This window comes from Microtus ochrogaster, chromosome X (assembly GCF_000317375.1).
Source record: "Microtus ochrogaster isolate Prairie Vole_2 chromosome X, MicOch1.0, whole genome shotgun sequence".
In the NCBI taxonomy this organism is placed as follows: domain Eukaryota; kingdom Metazoa; phylum Chordata; class Mammalia; order Rodentia; family Cricetidae; genus Microtus; species Microtus ochrogaster.
In genome coordinates, this window is record NC_022026.1 from 52131493 (window position 1) to 52154272 (window position 22780).

General features: G+C 41.2%; 1 protein-coding gene across 1 annotated transcript in view; it reads left to right on the forward strand.

The window, feature by feature from the left end:
- Nucleotides 1–1642: 1642 nt before the first annotated feature.
- The window catches only part of Phex (phosphate regulating endopeptidase homolog X-linked), a 209149-nt gene continuing 188011 nt past the window's right edge, over nucleotides 1643–22780 (forward strand). Inside the window, exons 1-3 of the mRNA XM_005358817.3 lie at nucleotides 1643–1989; nucleotides 6975–7043; nucleotides 12737–12898. Coding sequence (XP_005358874.1) covers nucleotides 1872–1989; nucleotides 6975–7043; nucleotides 12737–12898 — 349 coding nt within the window. The 5' untranslated portion in view covers nucleotides 1643–1871. The remainder of the gene's footprint in view (nucleotides 1990–6974; nucleotides 7044–12736; nucleotides 12899–22780) is intronic.

The window sequence follows — 22780 nt, forward strand, 5'->3', positions numbered from 1 at the left end:
TTTAACTAGGAATAAGGAAGCATTTTCCTTGCTTTTTTCCCCCTCTCTTTCACTGTGTTACACCAGGAGCGGTTGCTGCTGGGTCTATAACACTGAAAATCAGACACTGTCCTTGGTCTCACAAAGCTCACATTCCTAAGATGTATTATGGAACCAAGAACAAACATTCTTGGGGAAAATCCATCTACAATGAAGTATTGTTGACAGTCAATGAGCACAGAAGGGCTCCAACATGTTAGGATGTTGTTAAATTGCTCAAAACCTGCCTGACATGTAGCAAGCAGAAAGTAAGGTTAAGATCTGTTATGGGAGATATATATGTAATTTAACTTTATTTCATGCACACTAGAGTCATGTGGTTGCTGGGAATTGAACCCAGGTCCTCTGGAGAAGCTTTCAGTGCTCTTAACCACTGAGCCATATCAGCCCTCTATGGGATATATTTTTAAAGCTGGGAGACTCTCAAGGTGTGGGATTAAGGACTGACCAAGCCTGGCCAGATAAGAACATGAATATACAATACAGTCATGCTGTGCCTCCTTCATTGGTATCTGCTGAATTCCGGTGTTGCTGCCAAAGTTACGTGCACAAACTGTGTTTATCTGGTTTACAGCTGTTCCTGAACCTTCCTCCTACACTTCCACCATCTGATGACCTCTGGCTGGACAGGAACAGGTGAACAGCATTTCACTGTGCTGCGAATTCATGATCTCTGTATCATTAAGGGATAAAATTCAAATCATTTCAATAGTATTGAAATGTCCACTGCCCTTCCCCATGTAGAAAGGCAGCTTTTCATGATTTGAATTTGATCATGATCAAAGACTGTGATTAACCAATCTTTCTAGTGGAACCAAATAAGTCTGAATTCATTCTGGGGAAGCTGCTGAAAGAAACACTTTATGGAAACACAAAAAACATCGTAAACAGTGACTGCCTGGGAGGAACTAGAGAACAAAATACATGGATGCCCTGTGCTCATCAAAACACACGGGGAAAATCTTTTCCTGTATCTTTCGTGGTTGCTAATGAGTCTGATTCATATACTTACCTGTCATTTTGAACAATTCTGGCACCACAAAGAGTACTCTTCCTTTTCCTAAAAAAAAAAAAGAAAGAAAAAAAATAGAACGCTCTAGTCCAAACCAAGAGCCTCTGTAGGTTGTCTTAATTGCTACTTTGCACTGCAGTGGACTTTGACTGATTTTTGGCACATGCTATCATACACAGAGTTCCTAAAATAAAATGCTCCAGGATATCCTAGGAACTCTTAGAAGGCTTTAAAAGGGGACTAGCACACTGAAAGAGTAGCTTTTGAGGACGACAGTTCAGACAAGGAGAATGGCTGGCGTAGCAAAATTACGTGACTAATTGAGATCTTGAAGTGGCTGCAGACTGTCCTTGCCACCTAACTTATCATGGTTAGGGGGAGGTTGCAAATTCCGTTTTGATAAAGACAATTGTGCGCTCCCCTCCCCAAGTGACTATACATTTAAATAGCTAAAACATCTGTGCAGCAACCTAGTAAAACATGTATACTCGGAACGCTTGAGCAGAAAGCCTGCCAAGCGACCGCTTGAGAGGGACTTTGCTGAGAGAGAGAGAGAGAACCAAGATAAAGCAACTGCTGTTTGTTTTGTCTAGTCAAGGGAGAGCCAAGGCAACCAATATTTTGGGTTTCTTTTATTTCGTTTGTGAAAGATTATTTAAGAAAGGGTGTCGAGGGGAAGTTTCCTGACAGGAATTTTTAAAGCCGTCTATTAGCAGACGAGCAGGAGAGTCTTGGATGTCAACGCCTGACAAACTCTTGAGACTAGCTACCAAACCACGAAAAGTGACTTTCTTTCTGAGTCTTTTCTCCGGCCCTTCCGATGGAAGCAGAAACAGGGAGCACCATGGAGACCAGAAAGGGCACCAGTCGAGGCGTTCGAATTGCACTGGCCCTGTTTGTTGGTGGCACCCTGGTCCTGGGCACACTGCTCTTCCTAGGTAAGTAGAACTCCAGAGGCCAGAGGAACTGGGCATCTATGGAGAAACTTTCTAATTCTTTATTCTAGAAACCCTTGTCATAATGCAGGCTGTTTGTGTATGTTAAAAAATAAAGATGCAAAAAAAAAATAAAGATGCACCCTTAGTTTCAGCCAGATATGTCAGTGAAAAAGGAGGCTTTTTTAAAGCACCAAATATATAGTCCAGGAGACAAAGTGGATTAGAAAGTGGTTTGGAATGGCTGGTGGGTTCGATTGCACTGAGGGGGGGAAACATTATGTATTACATTTCCCAGATTGAGTGTTTATGAATTCATGGTTAGATACTTGCCTTTGTTTTGTGAGGGAACAGCCACACTAGAATTTCTTTTTGTTTGACTTTTGTTCATGGTCGCTTGAACAAGTTACAAAGTACAATTCACAAAAGATAAATCAGTCCTTACATGGGATTCTTCGAATCTTTGTTAATCCAGTGATTTTGATAGATGCAGAATGGTTAACGCCACCTTCCTGGTAGAGTTCAAAATGAATGTGAAAGATCTGAAAGGCAGTGAGATTCCATCGCTTTCCTAACTCCTGTGAGAATGCTGTACTCAGAGAGAATATGTAGACAAAAGCATTTTCCCAGGGAGGGGGAAAGCATGAAACCTGTTGGAAAGGGACAGGGGATGCTCGAGAGTTTAGGTTTTCCAAACCTCTGGCTATTTTTTTTTCTTATGTAACTCATAGTATTTCATTGGCTTGAAGGTCACCTAGAAACAAGCCCTATATTTAAGAGCTTCTAGGTGTATCTTGAAATGCAGCAGGCCTGGAAACATTCCTTGGCATATACAGGATGCGGGAGGCCATGTTTATTTTGGCAAGAGAAAACCAGTAATTAACTTTTAAAAGAGTTAGGCTTGTGTGGTTGAGATCCCTGCTAAAATGAGCAAACCACCTTTCCATGTTTTCTATGGCCGAAGAGTTAGGAAATTATGTCAGTATATTGCTTTCTGGTGAAGCTGGACCTTCTACTCCTGGGACTGAATTTGTGGGTCTTAAAAACTATTGTGAGGTTTCTCCAAACTTGGCTTTAGACGATCAACTTTCTGAAATTTTAAACTGGAGGAGAAATTTTATGGGTATGCCAAGGAACTACTCATGATGTGGGAGTGATTAAGGGGCTAGGTTTACACATACTCCAAGTGGTCATCATGAAGTCTCAATATGGGATCCTTTTAGGGATGTTAATAGCGTTTTGCAACTTTTTTCAATTCTGCTTTTATGATCAATGCGCTTCGAGACCATGGCATTCCAGAAGATGATCATTTAGAGCAAAATTGTGTTGCTCTTGAGAAAATGAATTTTGACACAAACATTAAAGTTTTTAGGTAAAGTAAACTTTACTAAAATCAAGTATCGCTACTCTGGAGGAGGCCTGGCTAAGAAAGATAACTTTCCAGTATGTCTAGTAACCTGACTCTCACCTTGAATCATCTGGAGTACATCTAATGATGACGGACAATAAACAGGACCAGCTAAGGGCGTGACCTCATTCTTCTTTTGTTGTTCCGCGTGGTCTTCTAACCGGCAACATCAGCATCACTTGAGAGTTTGAGCTCCTCCACCCCCAGATCTTCTGATTCAGCCTGTATTTTCACAAGACACTAGAGGATTCATTTGCATGTGCAAGTCTGGAAAACATTGTTTCAGAGTGCATCTATCTGAGGGTCTACAGTCAGGAATGTTTATTCATTCATTCACCCATTTATTTATTTGTTTGTTTGTTTACTTATTTATTTATAACACGTTCCCACTATGTATCCCTGTCTGGCCTGGAACTTACTATGTAGATCAGGCTGTGACTATCACGACTAACTGTGATATTCCTGCCTCTGCCTTCCAAATGCTGGGATGACATGACTGTACCGCCATGCCTATCTAAGAACCTTTATATTTTTGCCAACTATTTCAGCAGAATGGTTTCCCCCACATCTTTCTCCACGGTCTGCCCCCAAGAACCCGTACTCTGCATCTTGCTTGCTAAATGCCTGAAAAACCATGTTCTTCATGACAACAGTCTCGTTATGATCTTCCCTGGAAGGCGCTTCTTTGTTGACGTTGCAGTATGCGCTCTGCATGTCCATGTTCAGTCATATGTCTACGATGCCTAGCATCCTGCCTCACCTCTCCTTTGGCTTTGTCATCTACAGAAAGAATGGCTGCCAGTGGTCCGAGGTGGTTTCAGAGAAGCAGGGGATTTAAAGATATCAAGTATAGCAATAGATCCACACACCATTTCAAATGTTTTCTTCTTCCTTCCTTCTCCTTCCTTCCTGAAATCTGTTTCTCAGATGCAGTGCTCTGCAAGCTTTTCCTGTCAAGACCAGATGAGAGTAAATATTTCTGGCCCCATTGCCATACATTGCTTGTTGCAGGACTCTTTTTCATCGTACCACTAAAGCATCCCTAGACAAAACGGGCATGAATGGGAGCCAGGAAGATAATTTTCTCGATATTGAAGCTATATGATCCTTCATTGGATCCCTCCCCCATCAACAAAGGCCTTTCACAGAGATAGGAAGAAGTGACCTCAGTTTGGTTTGTGGGTTCTGGTCAGTACTTGGGTGATGATTCTCTCAGCTGTATGGTCTTTCTCAAGCTTTCCATTCTGTTTTGTTTTTCCGTGTCGGGGGTGGAAATCAGGACATTGTGCATGTGTTGTAAGTACTCTATCACTGAGACGTGTTACTGGCTTCACTCTTACTCTTGATCTGTGGATATCTCCAGCACATCTTTGGGGGGATTCTAAGTTGAGAAGCTAAACTGCTGCTTGATTTTTTTCAAAAAGCTTCTAAAGAGTTAAAAGTAATATCTGATTTTTTTTTTTTGGTTTATTCGAGACAGGGTTTCTCTGTGGTTTTGGAGCCTGTCCTGGAACTAGCTCTGTAGACCAGGCTGGTCTCGAACTCACAGAGATCCGCCTGCCTCTGCCTCCTGAGTGCTGGGATTAAAGGCGTGCGCCACCACCGCTCAGCTGTCTGATTGTTTTATAGTAAAATATTTTCCATTTCTTTCATTTCTGTTTCATTTATTTAATTTTTAATTTGGGCTTGTTGATCCTTGTCTGTTTCCAGGACTTTAATCCACGTGGACATAACGTTCTCTTTTTGAGGGATACGGTCTCTGTCTGTGTCCCAACTAATTAAATTCAAAACCTTCCTCATATATACTGTCAGGTAAAAGAACTGACATTAGCTTGAATTCCTTACAAGCCACACTGGCTTGAAAGTTGCAGTGAGATTCTTGGTTGTCCTTGAATCCCCGATTTTCCCCACCTCTTTCAGCAAAGTTTTGAGAAAGGATAGCTTTTTAGCCATTTTATAAGATTTAAAAAAAATAAAGCTACTAACAAGAACATATTATCTAGAATAATAAAATTATTATTATTTATAGTAAAATTTGTATTTCCTTTATAAAAATACCACCTGCTCCTAAAAGAACTTTTGGTAAATATGTAAAAATTGACGAAAAGGAAGAACTCCCCATAGATCTACCATCAAGGTACATTAGAATGTCCTGTACTGATCTTTATGCTGTCTATATATTTTTACCTATTTTTTTTCTTGCAGAAAAACTCCCACTCCTTTCAGGTTTTAAGACTTCTTTTGAAAATAAGCCCGAGTGATTCTGTAGGCAGGTTTCTTGAATCTATAATGGAGCACAGATAAAAAGACTGTTTGGAGGATGGGAGCAGAGAAAAGAACAAAGATAAAGCAGACTCCTCTTAGGATGTGGGTTCATAAATAATAAGACATGTCACACTGACAGGTGACCTGCAGGGCTGCATCTCGAGCAGAAACATCAACACGCTACGGTTTCTTGATTGTGCTTCTCAGCCCCCTTGTCCATTTCTTCATGGCCAGCTCTTCAAAGATCCCTTGTTTTTGTTCACGGAGCGCAGCAATAATGACCGGCTCACAATTTCTCTAGCTATGGAGGAAAAACGTGGATTTTGAAAAGCTTTTAGATTTAAGGCTCATATTTGCCAATGTCCAGATTCTACCTGGAGTTCAAAACCAGTGCATTCTTGTATGCTTTTACAAAAGCACTCATGTCCAGCCTGTGTCTGCATCCCGCATGTAGTCGAAGACAGCTATGCATGTGGCCCGACATGAAAATCTTTTTTTTTTTTTTTTTGGTTTTTCGAGGCAGGGTTTCTTTGTGGTTTTGGAGCCTGTCCTGGAACTAGCTCTTGTAGACCAGGCTGGTCTGGAACTCACAGAGATCCGCCTGCCTCTGCCTCCCGAGTGCTGGGATTAAAGGCGTGCGCCACCACCGCCCGGCTCCGACACGAAAATCTTAACTTACCTAAAGACATTATGAGATTAAAAATATGTTTTCATTTTGTGACTTGGCAGCATGATTCTTAAGCCTGAACTTTGTAGAAGACACTGCCATGTCAAAGGACTGGAAATGCCTGATAGGTTGTTGCCATTGAGGAATATTAAACACTGGTGAAAACTGTTTCAATTGTACAGGAGTGTGTGTTTGTGTGTGTGTGTGTCCATAATGCAGCCTGCTCAGTTTGTGAGAGGCTCTGGGTTCAGTCTCTGCCAACCAAATCATAAACACATACAATGGCTCTGCCTCTCCCTTAGAGTTTCTGAACCTGGAGATTTGGAGTAAGGATGTGCACTCTCCCAAGCTTCCAGGTGCAGCTGTGGCCCCGGTGACCAGACTCCTCAACACAGCTCCTTCTACCCCTTCTACCCACTGCTTCCTCATAGGATAGGAGGGAGTTTAGAACAACCATGAGTCCTAGCAAGGCTGTTTACATATTCATCAAAGTGTTTCCTTGGTTTCGAGCCAACTTGATTTTTTGACTACCATGTCAATACTGAGAAGCGTGGACTGATGGCAAATGTCTTGTATATGTGCCCAGATGGGTTTTACTCGATGGTGGTCTGCTACAAGTCAATCATTTATTTTGGTCTGTTTTTGCAGTGAGTCAAGGTCTCCTAAGCTTCCAAGCTAAACAGGAGTACTGTCTGAAGCCAGAGTGCATAGAAGCCGGTAAGTCTGTTTTCCACCCTGTGTCGAGTTATAATTTTGGTACCTTGGGGAGTGGAAGAGAAAACAGGTAGTATTTTTAGTGTTCTGTTTGCTTGAGGTTGACCAAATACAAAATGCAATTTTGACGGTATTTCAAGTTTACTTTCAAGGTTTGGTGTGAAGTAGTGGAGATTAGGTTTCCTGTTTTCTTTGTAAAAGCCGAGCTGTACGGCATTTCAGCCCTCATGATAAGGGACTCTGGAAAGGGCTTGCAAACCAGGACATCCTCCTTTAAATCACACAGGGAACATGGGCCTCCCAGGACTCTGCTGGACAGATTCCTCTTTTCTTAAGCAGACTTTGTGTATCCTCTGGGCCAATGAGCATGGCCTGTTTGGTTCTAAGCAGTGACACTGGCAGTCTATGTTTCGGGGTTCATCTGTTCTGCGATGCAAGTTGAACTTCTTAGGAGTTGACAAGACCATGTATCAGTGAGGACACCAAGGCAAAGATTCATGCTTAAAGCTGTCTTGGTTGTCACACAGTTAGTAAATCCTGCTTGCGTCCCCATAATTCATTTAGGGCCTAGATTTGAAGAAGCCAAATCCTTGCCTCCAGCCCCACCCCAAGTTCTTTAAGGGGGCAGGACCCTAGGGCATTTTCCAAAGAGAAATTCATGGGACAATTAAACATGCAGGCTTTTTCTCTTGACAGGAGAACAGATTAATGTGTGAATTCAACAAATAGTTATTATTCATGCCAGGGACTGAGATAGGTTTTGGTTTATATATGGTTAAGCTTATATCACAACAAATAGCTAGAGAGAGGAAAAAAATAAAACCACACACACACACACACACACACACACACACACACACACGGGTCTGGGAATGTAGCTCAATTTATAGAATAGTTGCCTATCATTCATGAAGCTCTGAGTTCACTTCTCAGCACACAAAAATTGGACATGGTGATACATGGCTGCAACCCCAGGTGGTTCACTGTGAATTCAAGGCCAGCTTGGTCTATCTAGCTGGCTAATTCCAGAAGAGAGCCAGAGCTACATAACAAGACCCTGTTTCTCTCTCTCTCTCTCTCTCTCTCTCTCTCTCTCTCTCTCTCTCTCTCTCTCTCACACACACACACACACACACACACACACACACACGAACGTCAACCTCTATTTTGTGCTCAGTTTATGCTTCTCAGTATTGACATGGTCGTAAAAAAACCATGTTGGCTCAAAATCAAGGAACCATGTAAAAAGCCTCGCAAAGACTCATGGTTGTTCTGAGATCAATGCCTCTCCTGTGGGGGAGGAATGGGTTGAATGAGTGAAGCTAGATCTGTGTTCACGAGGGTCTGGTCACAAGGGCCACAGCAGCACTCTGGGATTGTTATATTAAGTCCATTTTTTGGCCCATTCTTGAGGGATCAATATTTCCTTTTCAAGCAAACAATGTGCTAAAAGATTCACACCTGCCATTTCTTGAGAACTCCAGGAAGTTGATACACCTAGATGAGCGAATGTAGGTTTCTCAAGGCAAACTTTTCAGGGTCACATCGCGAGTTAGGGGCAAAGGTAGGCTTCAAGTCCATGTCTGGCTCCCCTCCTACTTCCGCTTCGTGCCAAGCCAACTACCTCTGTGCAAGGACTTTCTGCCGGTTTTCACGATGCTAGATTCCCTTGGGTCCTGTGACTAGCCAGCCCTTTCAGCTTCTTAACGTTGCCCCTGGAAAGGTGAGGATCCCCACCGCCCCCTGCTTCGGAACACTCTGCATTTCCCATGACCCTTCCTGTTCCTAACTTGAGCAGTTGACCTGGAGTCTTAGGAAGTGGAGAGACTATTTCATGGAGTGAGGTGAGGAACCAGGCGTTACAATCGGATGGCAGGTTCTACAGTTCATGTTCCTGGGTACTTTAGCTGTGCTAGAGTTCTTGCAGATGTGAGAAATTAAAAATGTTCGAGCCGTAAGTGTTCAGTTTTAGTTTAGACAACTTTAGGGATGGAAGGCCACTTCCTTCATGGATTCTGCTGATTCCAAATCATAATAACACTGGAGGAAAATGGACAGAGTGATGCTTTGTGATGTCACCTTCCGCCACCTCGTGTGGTTTGCCTTGCTGTCCTGTTTTTAACATTCACAGTAGTAAATAGCTTTCTGATCTTAGGAAAATACTGATTTTTTTTTGTTTCTTTAGTGGAAGCACCAAGGCCTTAGCCCTCTCATGCACTGTGAGCCTCAGTATGCTCAGGGAGCTGTGGGATAGCTGTTGAGTACACGTGTCCTGAGAACTAAAGTCAAGTCTGGCTTTATGCAAGAGATTGTGTTCGGGTGGGGAAAGGGCGCATAGGCACAGGTGCCAGTGGTGAAAGGCCTGGGCATAGAAATGTCTGACCCACTCTCGCTTTTTTTCTGAGCAAGTGGCCGTCGTTTGTGAGATGCCTCCTCTCTAAAATCTGCACTTCTTTCTTGTCCTCCTGATCTCTTCTCCTCACTCCTCTTTGGCAATGCAAACGGCAGAAAGACTACGGAGAAACAATGGAGATAGGCTGGCTTGGATTTGGAATATACACAATCCAGATACTTCTAGGTCCCATGATCTCAAACTGCAGTCTCATTACCTGTGAAATGGGACTAGAATTTTTGAACATTCATATGAGTTGTGGAAATCAAAGAAAAGAAAAATTGTAATAGTACCCCTGCATCAAAACCCTCAATCCCTGAAAGCAATGTAACCCCAATTTGTAGCATCAAACCCCATCTCAGTGCCTTTGGCAAAACTGGGCTTATAAGCACAAGTAGCCAGTGTGAAGCCATTTTAGACTTTATTCACTCCATTTATGAGCGTATGTATTTATTTCCCCGTAGGAATAGTAATGTGCTTGTTTTAGTGGTACCAATCCAGCCATTGCTGAGCTGTTTGGTCACCTGTGGCTACATATGGTGTACGTTCTTTTGCAAAATTTGAAAGTCTGCCAGCTCTGGAAATTTAGTATCAGTTTTAGATGACCGTTTAAAGAATTTTATTTTCAAAATGCTTACATGCATGTGAGTAGTTCCGGGTTTAGCTATCTCTGTGTACACAAACTCAGTTGAGAAAATGCCTCCATCACATGGCCTATAGGCGAGTCTGCAGGAGCATTTTCTTGATGAATGATTGATGTGGGAGGGTCCGGCCCATTTCGTGGAGTGGTACCCCTGGGCAGGTTTAAGGAAGGAAAATGAGCGAGAGCCCAAGTAACAAGCTGGGAAGCAGCATTCCTCTGTGGTCTCTGCTTCAGTTCCTACCTTGTCTTTTTCCCATGATGAACTGTGTCACTTAAAGCCAAATAAACCCTTTCTTGCGAAAGTTGCTTTTGGTCGTGGTGTTTTACCACAGCAATAGAAACCGAACTAGGACAATTATTTCACTCTTGCATAGTGTTACTGTCATTCTAACCCAAGCAGCCTCACACGCTAGAGTTTGTGAAAAAAAAAGCTTTATTGCTCAAACAAGGGCTTAGCATATAGTTCTGGGCGCAGAGGAAATGTTCAATGTGAGTGATTTGATTATTTCATAGAAATATTAATATGCACGCCTTTACAAAATGTTTCTTTGAGCCCGGATTGAAACCAACACCTCTGAGGGTCCCTGTGGAGGAAGGCTTCCACCTGTACCATATAGACTAGTGGGAGCCCTTCCAACGTTAGCCTCATGGACAACACTTGAGAGCTTCGCAGATAGCGCCTTCACAGCTTTGATATATATGTTTATTAAAACGAGAGTCTCAGTTTTCTCCATGGGGCTAGTAGGAAAATGGAGTTTTGGTGTCTTGACAACGATGGTCCCTTGCAATTTGAAGTCCCAGTTCCGCACAGAGAGGGCAGCCCTGCTCCTAACTGTGAGCAGGGAATGATGGATTGCAAGGCTGAGGGAAGAGTGTTCTCGCTCCGCGGGCTCCTTTCCAAACACAGCATGAGTGATGTAGTCTTTCGCTTTTCTAGCGGGGCCCGAGGTCAGAGCTGAGTTTGCAGTTTTCCTCAGTACCTGTGAGAAAACCCAAGGAGATAGGGAAGAGGCATTTAAAGAGTTGGGGCGGGGGGGGGGGCTGGGGAAGGAAGCCAGAAAGCAGTGAGCTTATGTGAGTCAAAGTGCGTGCGAGAGCTCCCAGTGGGACTGTAAATATTGTGTGTGACTGAGACTCACGTGATCAGTGTCCCTGAGGTGTGACATGGCAGATTCCATCTGTGACTGCACAGACTGACTACAACTACAAGCCAGAAGATTTTTTTGTGTGCTCTAGCACTTTTGAATATTAAAGAGTATTGGGAAATAGTAGCTGGAAGCAAAAGTGTACAGACAGTGGACTTAGTTCTGAAAAAAAAAAGTTAAACCAACTTGAAATTTATCACACTTTCAAATCAAGTCCCCCCCCCCCCCAAGACAGTGGTTGAAAATGGTGAGAATTCGAAGTCCTATGGGAATTATGCCCTGGGCATGGTGGCTCATACCTGTAGTCCCTAGCAGTGAGGAGGTAGAGGCAGAAGAATGACGGTGAGTTAGAAGCCAGCCTTGTTTACACATCAAGTTCTAGTCCAGCTAGGATTAAATAGTGAGAGCCTGTCTAAAAATACAAAAATGAAACAAAAAAGTAGGGTGTTTGCCTATTCATTTCAATGACTCCAAGCAGTGGTTTTTCCATCAAAAGGGTAGGTAAGGAAGCATCATCTAGCCTCGTTTTTTATGCTGGTGGAACTGCCCCCATAACCAAAACATACGCCTCTCAATTTATTTCGATTGTACTGGGGTGGGATATTCATTCTTATTTAGCCGAAAACTCATTGGATTTTCATTATTTCGAGTAGAAATGTGTTCTGGCATTAATTAAGGTATGAAAATTGCTCAGAGTGTCATCCTTCCAATGTCATTAAAATATTGGCAGTCTTTTAAAACCTTGGATGGTGCGCATCTCTGCAGCCAGCAACTGTGTTGCAGCTGGAAGATGGTTTAGAGATGAGCGCTAGGAATACTGGAACCTTCTCTTTTTCTCATTTTGTAGTAATTCCTTAAAGGTCATAGATGCAGCCAACTGTAGCGCCTCATACCTGTAATCCCAGGACTTGGGAGGCCGAGGCAGGAGAACGGCTCTGAGGGTGGAAGTCATTTCGAGAAAATGAAATTACATTGCCAGGGCCTCTTACTTTCCAGGAAGACATCTTCAAAGGATGGTCCCAAGGCTCCATTTGAAGGGATCTGGCAGAGAGGGTGTAGAACTTCTTAGATGCTCAGCTTAGAAAATCACAAGAAGCCATTCCTACCAGGTCTGTTGATCAAAGAAAGTGACAGAGAGAGCCCAACGAATCCACTTGAAACTGGGCAAATGGACTTTATTGTTCCAGAGGAAGTGCAGCCAATTTAGCATGCAGGGGAATATGTTGGATGGAAGAAAGGTCAACAGTTGGTGCATTTATATTCTGGTTCTACACCCCAAACACATTAGTGACAGCCTGACAGAACTAGGACTAGGAATCTCACCCGGCTTTATCCTGAACACTCTGAAGGCAGTCATTTTCTATGGTGAAGTTCATCCAGAGAGATATTTGAGGCGAAATGTTGAAGCCAGGGTGTGGAAACTGGTTGACATGATTTTCTTTTTGTTTCATTTGGAAAAGAACAGTGCACAATATCTAACGCTTGTCATTAATCCTATGATTTTCTTTTTAATCAGCCGCTGCCATCATGAGCAAAGTAAATCTTTCTGTGGATCCTTGTGAAAATTTCTTCCGGTTTGCTTGTGACGGCTGGATAAACAATAACCCAATTCCTGAAGATATGCCAAGCTTTGGGGTTTATCCTTGGCTCAGACACAATGTTGACCTCAAGCTGAAGGGTAAGTTTCTACTAGAGTTTGGTGGTACTCTGTCCAGAGTAATATTTGACAAGAAGAATAGTTCAGTATTTGAATTTGGACTATTCAGTCTTAAACTATACTATATTCATTTCCAAAAAAAAATTGTTTCAATAGAAGATAGAAAGGTTTTTGAATTTCAGTTTCCCCGATTTCCTTAAGACAAGCCCCTTGTAGGTTGTTACTTTTTGACTTGATAATGCCACGGTAAATTCTATTTCAGAAGGTTAACTAGCACTCGATAGAGCTTAAGAGCACAGAGATAGTTACCAATACGCTGTATCGAGAAACTTCTTTGTCTACTGTGTTCAAGGTAAAGCTCTTTTCTTATTTCCTCCTGGATTTTCATGGCTTACAGAATGTTCTTCACGCCTCATCGTCTTTTGACATCATTTTGGAGAACTCTGGATGACCCACGGTTGTCATATTGTTCCTGTTATCTTCCAAGTTAGCTTTTAGGCCACTCACTTTTCTCCCGTTACCTCTGGAGCAATGACAAGCTCACACACACATACTCACATGTGCACATACACATTTTCATGTGTGCTTGTGTAACCCCTGCCAAAAGTTGGAAACATCTGTTGCTGGACAAGAGGGTGTTTGTGTTGAGTCTAATTTTTATGTTAAGCTTTCGGAGGAAGTTATTGAAGGAGGAAAGTAGAAAAATTTCAAAACTAGATAAAGTTTCAAAACTAGAGAAGATAAAAAAATCATATTTTCCCTCTTTTTGATAACTGTAAAGGATGTTGTATAATGTACTCAGTAACACAAAGAATTTTGGGGACCTGAGAAGAATTATATTTCTTTTCCATCTTCAATTTTCTGAAATTTTAAGTGCATGGTTATTAAATATGCAGCAATTTGTATGTTGTATATAATGTGAAACCACTGTCAAAATAATTAGAAGCCTAGTTTAATTGTGAGCAAAATGTATTTTCACAAATAGATCTAAATCACATAAGTTTACGTTTTTTATTAGGAGGCTTAAATTTAGTCTGGATAAATTATGAATGAGAGTTTCGAAGAACGTCAGGGGTTTCCTCTAACCTGATAGATGAGATTCTTGTGCTGTCGAGCCATAAATAATACCTTTAGCACTGAATTCCTAGACTAGTACTTATTTTTGTAAGACAATTAAAAAAATCTTTATGTTATGTGTTTGGGTGTCCTGCCTGCATGTGTGTATGCGCACCACGTGCTTTCTCGGTGTCTGCGGAAGTCAGAATAGGACTTTGATTTCCTAGAACTCCCATTAAGGATGCTTGCGAGCCCCCATGTGGGTACTGTGAGTCGAACCCTGGTCCTCTGCAAGAGTAACAAGTGCTCTTAATTACCGGTCATCTCTTCATCTCCTCTCTGTGCGATATTAGTTTATGTTGATCCTTCATCCACCATCATTGGCTATGCCCTATTTCCCTCCTCTGTCTTTTCTTTCTTGAAAGACAGATGAACGGATACACATGTGCGCGTGCTCATACACATACTCATGTGTGCAGGACTACCACTGAATCAAAAAAGGTGGAGAATTCTGGGTAGATTTTTTTTTCTGTTAGTGGTGTCTTACTATAAAAATTATAATCATCATTGGTATGATTTGTTTGAGGAGGACACTGTCTATGACAGTGGTTCTCAACCTTCCTAATGCTGTGACCCTTTAATACAGTTCCTCATGTTATGGTGCCCCCCAACCATAAAATTATTTCCATTGCTACTTCATAGCTGTAACTTTGCTGCTGTTATAAATTATAACATTTATTTATTTATTTATTTATTTATTTATTTATTTATTTATTTATTTATTATGTATACAATATTCTGTCTGTATGCCTGAAGGCCAGAAGAGGGTGCCAGACCTCTTTACAGATGGTTGTGAGCCACCATGTGGTTGCTGGGAATTGAACTTAGGACCTTTGGAAGAGCAGGCAATGCTCTTAACCACTGAGCCATCTCTCCAGCCCAACATAAATTGTTCAACAGTTTGCTCTCAATTCTATTAATTCTGAAGCAGCTCAAAGATCAGAGGTCCTCAAATTGTGGGTGGTGATTTCTTGGGCAAACCTCTAGCTCTCCACCCACAATTTGAGAATCTCTGGTCTTTGAGCTGCTTCAGAATTAATAGAATTGAGAGCAAACTGTTGAACAAAGATAATTACTCTGCTCATTTTTCTTAAAAAAGTACAAATTTTGATTTTTTTCCTCATGAATGTATGTGGTGTTTGTGTTTATGTGTTTGCATGTGTATGGGTGCAAGTGTGTGTGTGTGTGTGTGTGTGTGTAGGACCAAGGTTGACAACATGAGTCTAACTTGATCCCTTTCCACCTTATTCACGGAGCCAGTATCTCTCAATTGAACCCAGAGCGTGCCAGAGTGTGGCTAGTCTGGCTGACCTGGCTAACTAGTTTGGTAGGGTGGGGATCCTCTTCTCCTCACCCTCTGAGGGCTGGAATTACAGGAGAGCTGCCGTCCTCACTGGGTGTTTTGTGAGTTCTGGGCATCTGAACTCCATCCTTATGCTTGCTTTCCAAGTGCTTTAATCACTGAGCTGTCTCTTCACCTCCAGAACCTGTTTTTATTTAGCTACATTTAAAGACATAGAAAGTTTTCCCTAAGTCTACCTTTAGACACAAGTGCTAATAAAACACACACACATATATAGATACATATATACACACATATATGTATAACTTCTTATGCATACTCATATCTTAAAAAAATTAGATGTCTTGAATGTGACTAGAACATGTTGTTAATAAAAAATGGATAAGATAAATAGATTCACAGTAGTAGCCTTGCGTGCATATCTCTATGTTCTTATCGAACTATAAACTTGGAATAAATCTCCAGTAATGAAATTGTTCGATTGAAAGTATTTATAATTAAGTATTGACGACTCATATACTGAAATTACCCTTTGGAAGGTTTACTTCTAGGCTTTTGTATTTTCTTGTCGCTTGAAATAACTCTTTTCTACCTCCTCTCCCCCTCCTTCGCTTCCTCCCTACCTCCTCCCCGTAGTTTGTGTGTGTGCGCGCGTGTGTGTGCATGCTGTAAAGTAGAATCTCAGCAAACTGTGGCTAATGAGCCCTATCCAGCCCACCTTTCTGTTTGTGTGACCACAGTTTTGCTGGAACACAGCCACCTTTACTCAGGCACACAGAGTCACTGACTATCTCTGTGCAGCAGTGGGCAAGTTGAGTAGCTGCTAGAGAAATCATCTGGCCAGCACAGTCTGAGATATTTACTTCCTGGTATTTATGAATAAAAGGCTGACAAATCTTCTTAAAAATAACTTATTTTTTAAATAATTTGCTTATTTTTTTATGTACTTTGGTGTTTTGCCTGCCTGTATGTCAGTGTGGAAGTGTTGGGTCTTGGAGTTATAGACAGTTGTGAGCTGGCACATGGGTGCTGGGAATTGAACCAGCTCCGTCTGGAAGAGCAGTCAGTGCTCTTAACTGCTGAGCAATCTCTGCAACCCCAAGACCAACAACTTTTGATAACAAAAGCAAGCTTGGTTATAGTTATACTAGAGTTGATTAGACTTGTCAATAGACTTTTGGTAGCTTCTCTGAGACTTTTAGAGAGTTAATCATAAAGTTAAGATTTAGACATTGTCCTCCCTCCCTCCCTGCTTCTCCTTTGTTTAGGATCCTCAGCATGATGTTGACTGAAATCAGTGATACTAGGTATACATTTTCTTATTGCTACCGTGAGGAGTAGTGGGTTTAGTTTGTGTCACCTGACGTGTGTGTATGTATATTCTTTTTCTGATAGTTAGGCTAGTATTTCTCATTATTCCCTAATGGACAAAAGGGCCTGCTCCAGGAAATTGACTTTTTATTTTGCCATTTAATAGGACTGTCTTTAACCTTCTTTAGATTTCCTCATGCTGAACTAAACTCATAACTTTGAAATAAACCTTATTTCTATATGTTTCCTTTTTAAGGCACGTTAGACTTCAGTCAGTTAGTACATTTTCATGTGTTTGTGTCTGTGCTTATAATTCATATGGTTCTGTGGCTTTTTGTGTGTGTGGTTGTTTTGTCTAATTCAGTTACGAAGATGTGCTCGCCTTGGAAACCAAGGAGCAGGATTCTTGTATCTTTCTAAGTTCTGGAAAAGACAATTCCAAGTCCTCCTGTGGTAAGCACTGCCAGTGGCAAATGTATAAAGTGACCAGGGGACTTGTGTTGGTCACTGTAAGCCACTCAGAGTGTGAGGTTTCTAAGCCTAGACAGCAGGGCTTGCACCCTTTCATTTTTTCCCTCTGTGTCACCTTGGGACAATCACCAATCTCTTTTGAGTTCAGTTCCCTCATCTTCAAAATGCTTTAAACCCCCAGCATAGAGAAGATTTATTAAGGACTGAGGAAGATGACTGATAGAAACTCCCCACTTCCGCTCCTGGCACATAGCAAGCACTCAAGAAATATTTGTGCTTTGCATCTCTGATTTATTTCAAAGGTAGTCTGACGTTCACAAAATAATATCGACCAAACGTTTTAAGCTTTGTGCGTCCCTTATCCTTTATAAATATCATGTGCTTTTGAAAATGTTGAATACTGCCAAGGTCTTTTTCCTCATCTTTGGTAAAAAGAATCTCCAAAAATAAAGCCCAATATCACCAGCCAAAAGAGTACCATTTTCTTATGGCTGGAAGAGAACACAAAGATTCGGCTGTCCAATTTGTGAAATAAAATGGACCTGACAGAGCTAGCTGATGAAAAATTGCCCTCTATTGAAGGCAGCAACCTGGCTTTGTGAATTTTTCCCTTAAATGAAATATATGACTCGGATTTCTACTTAGAAAATAAGTTTATTTCTTGCTGTCGCCAAGAAGCAAGATTGTTTTGTGGAGGAGAACAGACTGAACTTGGTGATGCGGTTGCCTAAAATGTCCTTCCTCTCGCCCTTCCCCATCTGTCTTCACATGACCGTAAAGATGGAAGGGCATGCATCGTTTATGCATGCGCAGACAGAAATTGAGCTTAAGGAGGACCTCGGAAACATGAGGCAATGAGTGAGCTAGATCACTTGTGTCAGGCAGAAGACAGATGGCTCAAGGTTGGGCCAGCTCATCTTTATTGTGCTTTAGCTACCTTGGCCAATATTTTGTGAAGAAACACAGTATATTATTTTCAATCACAACTGTAGCAGAGCAGGGAGATGAAATTGAGACTACGTGTGCACGTTTGGATAGCGATGATTGCGAGACTGTAGTGTAGGTCACTTATTTATTTGTTAGTACCTATGACCTTTATAATCTTGCCTTTCCCATGAATGATCCTAGCCAAATAATCTTTATAGCTAATAAAAGTTGGAGAGCTTCGGTTCAGCCTCCTCATGAGAAGGTTCATATGGTTGAAGAGATGGTGGTAAAATGTATCATTTTCCTCAGACCGTCTATTGTGTGGGCTAGCTGGCTTTGTTTCATTCTTTCCTCTCTTTCTTTTTCTTGGTTTCTTTGTTTCTTTCTTTGTTCTTTTGTTCCTTCCTTCCTTCCTTTTTTTGAAACAATGTCTCACTCTGTAGCCTATGTTAGACTAGATCTCACTGTGTAGTCCAGGGTGGACTCAGACTTGGCAGTTTTTCTAATGAAAACTCGGCCCTATTATTTTGTATGAGTCTCCTGTACAAATTGGGTATACATGTTCAGAGAAAATACCAATTGCTTTAGACCTTGTTGGCTCTTTTACATGTGGCCATATAGGAAATCACAAACTACCTGGTTATTCATGTCACTGTCCTATATATACAAAAGGTGTTGCATTGAGGACTCATGAAATGTGAAATGAATTAATTTTACTTGAAAAGCTATTTTTGTCTTTTATTTTTTCTTCTTCATGCACCATTTACAATCTTGGCGTATAGCATGTTGAAGGAAAACTTTTCTAAAAATTTTAGAATTGTACAAAATATAGAAATTATTTCTTTCTGATGACTGCAAAAAATGTGATTGTATTTCTAAGATAATCCTTTTTCTCTGAGCAGGAAAATGACCTAAGGTGGCCATTAGAATGGCTATTGGGTGTAAAAGCTGGTGTCCTATTAATTGTGGCAGTTTTAGGTGTGATCTATTCCCCTGTAGCTGGAACATAGCTCTTCTGCCATTAGCAATTCACATAAACACAATGAATATGTTCAACATGAAGCAGCTCCATTCACGGCATTTATCCTGAAGGGTTTAATAGTAAATCTTGGGAAAATACACGGACTTGGAATAGATTGAACTGTTTTAGGACTTTGGTTGTGGAAATACACATACATTGAATGCCTGTGATAGAATGAAAGGTAGAACTCGCTTATGGAGAGAATGCCCTGCTTTGTCTGGGAATCTCTCAGTCAGGCATGACTGTCTTAGTTGACTTTCCCCAGTCATTTTTGCTCAATGTTGTAACTGGCCAATTTGATGTGGCTACTTTTGTTTGTTTTTTTCAGTTAGGCTAATCCAGTTGTTACTGCTGGATGTTTTCAAGTTTTCAAGATGCCGGATTTGATGATATTTTACTATCTAGTCCATACATATATATTTGGTTTTTCAAGACCGGGTTTCTCTGTGTAACAATCCTAGCTATGCTGGAACTCATTGTAGACCAGGCTGGCCTTGGACTCACTGAGATCTGCCTTCCTCTGCCTCCCAAGCGCTGAGATTAAAGGTATGAGCCACCACTGCCTGGCTTTTTTTGTATCTTCCATTTGCTATTTATTCTTTTCCTTTTTTTTTTACTGTATACTTAACACACTTGTGCATTCAGAACTGAAAGTATGGCTATTGTATGTATTGTATGGTGTGGAAGAGTTGCACTGACTAATTTGTGTACTCAAGATTACTGAACATTCCCCCTTTTCCCTATCATAAGTTGCTTCCAGTTACAAATAACAGACACTCCAACTCCAACTGACTTAAGAAGAAAATACACTGGTTCATGTAGCCAAAAAGTGCAGTGATTTTTAGACATCAGGTAAGAGTCAGTTTAGCAGCTGAATCATGGAACAGTCCCTTTATATTTATAAATATAAATATAAATATTTATAAATATAAAGGAACAGTCCCTTTATATTTATAAATATAAATATAAATATTTATAAATATAAAGGAACAGTCCCTTTATATTTATTCTGAATATTTCATTGTATGAAGATCAAACTTTTTATGAGGATAACTTAAGGGCACACATTAATCTCTGTACTTCTTTATCTCCTATGCTAACCCATCTCTTGTGGATATTTTAAATAGGAAAGTATAATGTAGCATGAATAATAAAACTCAGAGACAGATATTGGGGTTCAGCCTGAAGACTAGAAAAGCAGAACAGCTAGCCACTGGCCCTTACCTCTACCTCAGTCCGAAAATGGTGATCCTGCCTCCAGGAATCTCAAAATGAGACTGTGTCTGAGAGCTGTCTCTGCCCATCTTATATTCCTCTCGAGTTCTGGGATTAAGGGCATGCACCACTACCACCGCTTTCTCTGGCAAGTTAGTGTGGTTACTGGGATTAAAGGTGTGTGTCATTGCTGCCTGGTCTGTAAGGCTGACCAGTGTGGCTGTTTTACTTTTCTGATCCTCAGGCAAGCTTTATTTCTTAAAATATAAATGAATTGCCACTACAGTATAACATAATTAAAATACAATCATAAAAACAAACAAAAAAATTCAATTGCCATTAAGCCAATCTTCCAGCCCAACAGACTTCTAAAGAAGCAGGCCACACTATATAATGGGGTAGAGAGGCATTCGGTCAGCATTTGTTGAAAGGAACAAAGAAAAGTTCCTTTTGTGTACAGCTGGATGCAGTGGCAGTCATGGATGGCCGAGTAAAGACAAGGAGACTTTTTCTTTTTACTTCTCCTCTTTCTCTTCCCGGGGCCTTGCACACAGGCCCAGTAGAGTCCAGCAAAAACTGGAGTTTGTTCATGCTAGGAGAAGAGAAATTGTCTATCACTCTTCATTTACTTTCTTGGCCTTTAGGCAGGCATGACAGGGAAGGACATGGACGGTTAGGCAGACCTGGACCCTTCAAAGATCTCTTTGTAGTATAATCTTCTGGAAACCATTGATGAGTAAAATAAGAACTGGCCGTGCGAGATTCGGGCCTGAGCTCTGACAGCAACTGGGAACTTGTAAAGCACATGACCTCCGGGAAAGCTGCTTCTCCCTGAACCTTAATTGCAGATCTGATGATCCTGTTAGTGAATTCAATAAGATGCATGGAAACGCTCTTGTGTGGGATTAAGTAAATGGAATCTCTGATTCTTGATAGTTGTTTAAAGATTAAAAGAACATTTTTTTTTAAAGTCTTTAGCACACAGTCAACACCGAAGAAATAAAAGCAGCTTTCACGATTTCCAAACTTCCACCCTATTGCAATGGAATACTGTGGTCTACAATTTCTTCAGAGTCTCAGCAGGAGGGAACTGACCCTGAGAGAGGCAAGCCTGAGAGCTCACATGACAAGCTCGAGTTTGCCTTAGTCTGCCTGGTGTTGCTGTAAGAGTATACCACAGATACGATAATGTGCAAACAGTGGAGGTTTAGTTAGCACCTGTTTCTCCAGGCTGTGGAGCCTGCTATTGGCCTCTGGTGATGGCCTTCATCCTGTGTCATAACGTGGCGAGTGGGTGAGCAGGCACATAAAGCAGAGGGAAAAGGGAACGGCACATCCATGCTAGCTAACCCAGTCCCCAATTGACACCAGACTTATGACAGCAGAGCCCTTGTAGCCTAATCGCCTTTTCAAAGAGGTCCCATGTTGGGATGGGCATGCAGGTTATTGATAAAGTACTTGCCTTACATATTCCTGATCCTCTCTAGATGATTTTCACTTTTTTTCCCTGCAATTTTCTCTTCTCTCTTTTTCTCCCTTCATCACTGGGGATCCTTAACTCAGTTCCACAGGCCTCCAAGAGGACCACTGACATAATTCAAGGACTTGAATGAGAAAAAGTGAATATATACTTACATACTTCTCTGCTAGGACATGAAGAGTTTGTGACTTTCATTTGCGTTTTTTTTTTCTAAATTATTTCCGATATTGGATGTAGGCAGATGATGATATCTACTTGTATCACCGTTTCAAGCCATAGCGGTTGTTAGACCATGGATCAGGTCTGGTCATTTAATGAGTTAATGAAGTTACTGTTAGTTGTTTATTGTGATTCACATTACAAATCCAAGAGTTTTCTTAGCCGTATTTTGGAATACCCAGTTTCTACTGTGAACCTATGTTTACAAAGCTCTTTCATCAGGCCACTGTCTAGACTCTCTTGATAATGAGCACATTACAGGCAGTTAATGTGTGTTTCTGAGGACGTTTGATGAAACTGGACATTTGTGTTCAGAGGTTTGTGCCAATAGTAACTTTTGAACTGATGAAAGAATTGCTCAGGCCGTGGAAGAAGTATAGTTTCAGTTGAACTTACTGACTGCTGCCACGTGTTGAACTCAGGAATTAAAAGTAAATCCCCCATTCTAGATGATGTAGCTTCTGTCATGATGTAGTTCAAACTATTTATGAATTGTACTAATGATCGAGAAAGCAGTACACCAAGTAGGATGTCCATTCATAAATCTAATAGTTACATGATAGAAGGAAGAAGTAGCTTTTCTATGGGGACCACTGACTGAACTTGATGTCATGGGTGAGGGGATTAAACATCTGGAGGTGCTTGGAGCCAGATTCCAAAAATATGACCTATAAGATTGTTGGAAGGGAAAACTAAGTAGGGGAAAAGATGACAGGAATGAGATGGGTGAACGAAGCTCTTGGGATGTCTTTCCTTTCCTTTCCTTTCCTTTCCTTTCCTTTCCTTTCCTTTCCTTTCCTTTCCTTTCCTTTCCTTTCCTTTCCTTTCCTTTCCTTTCCT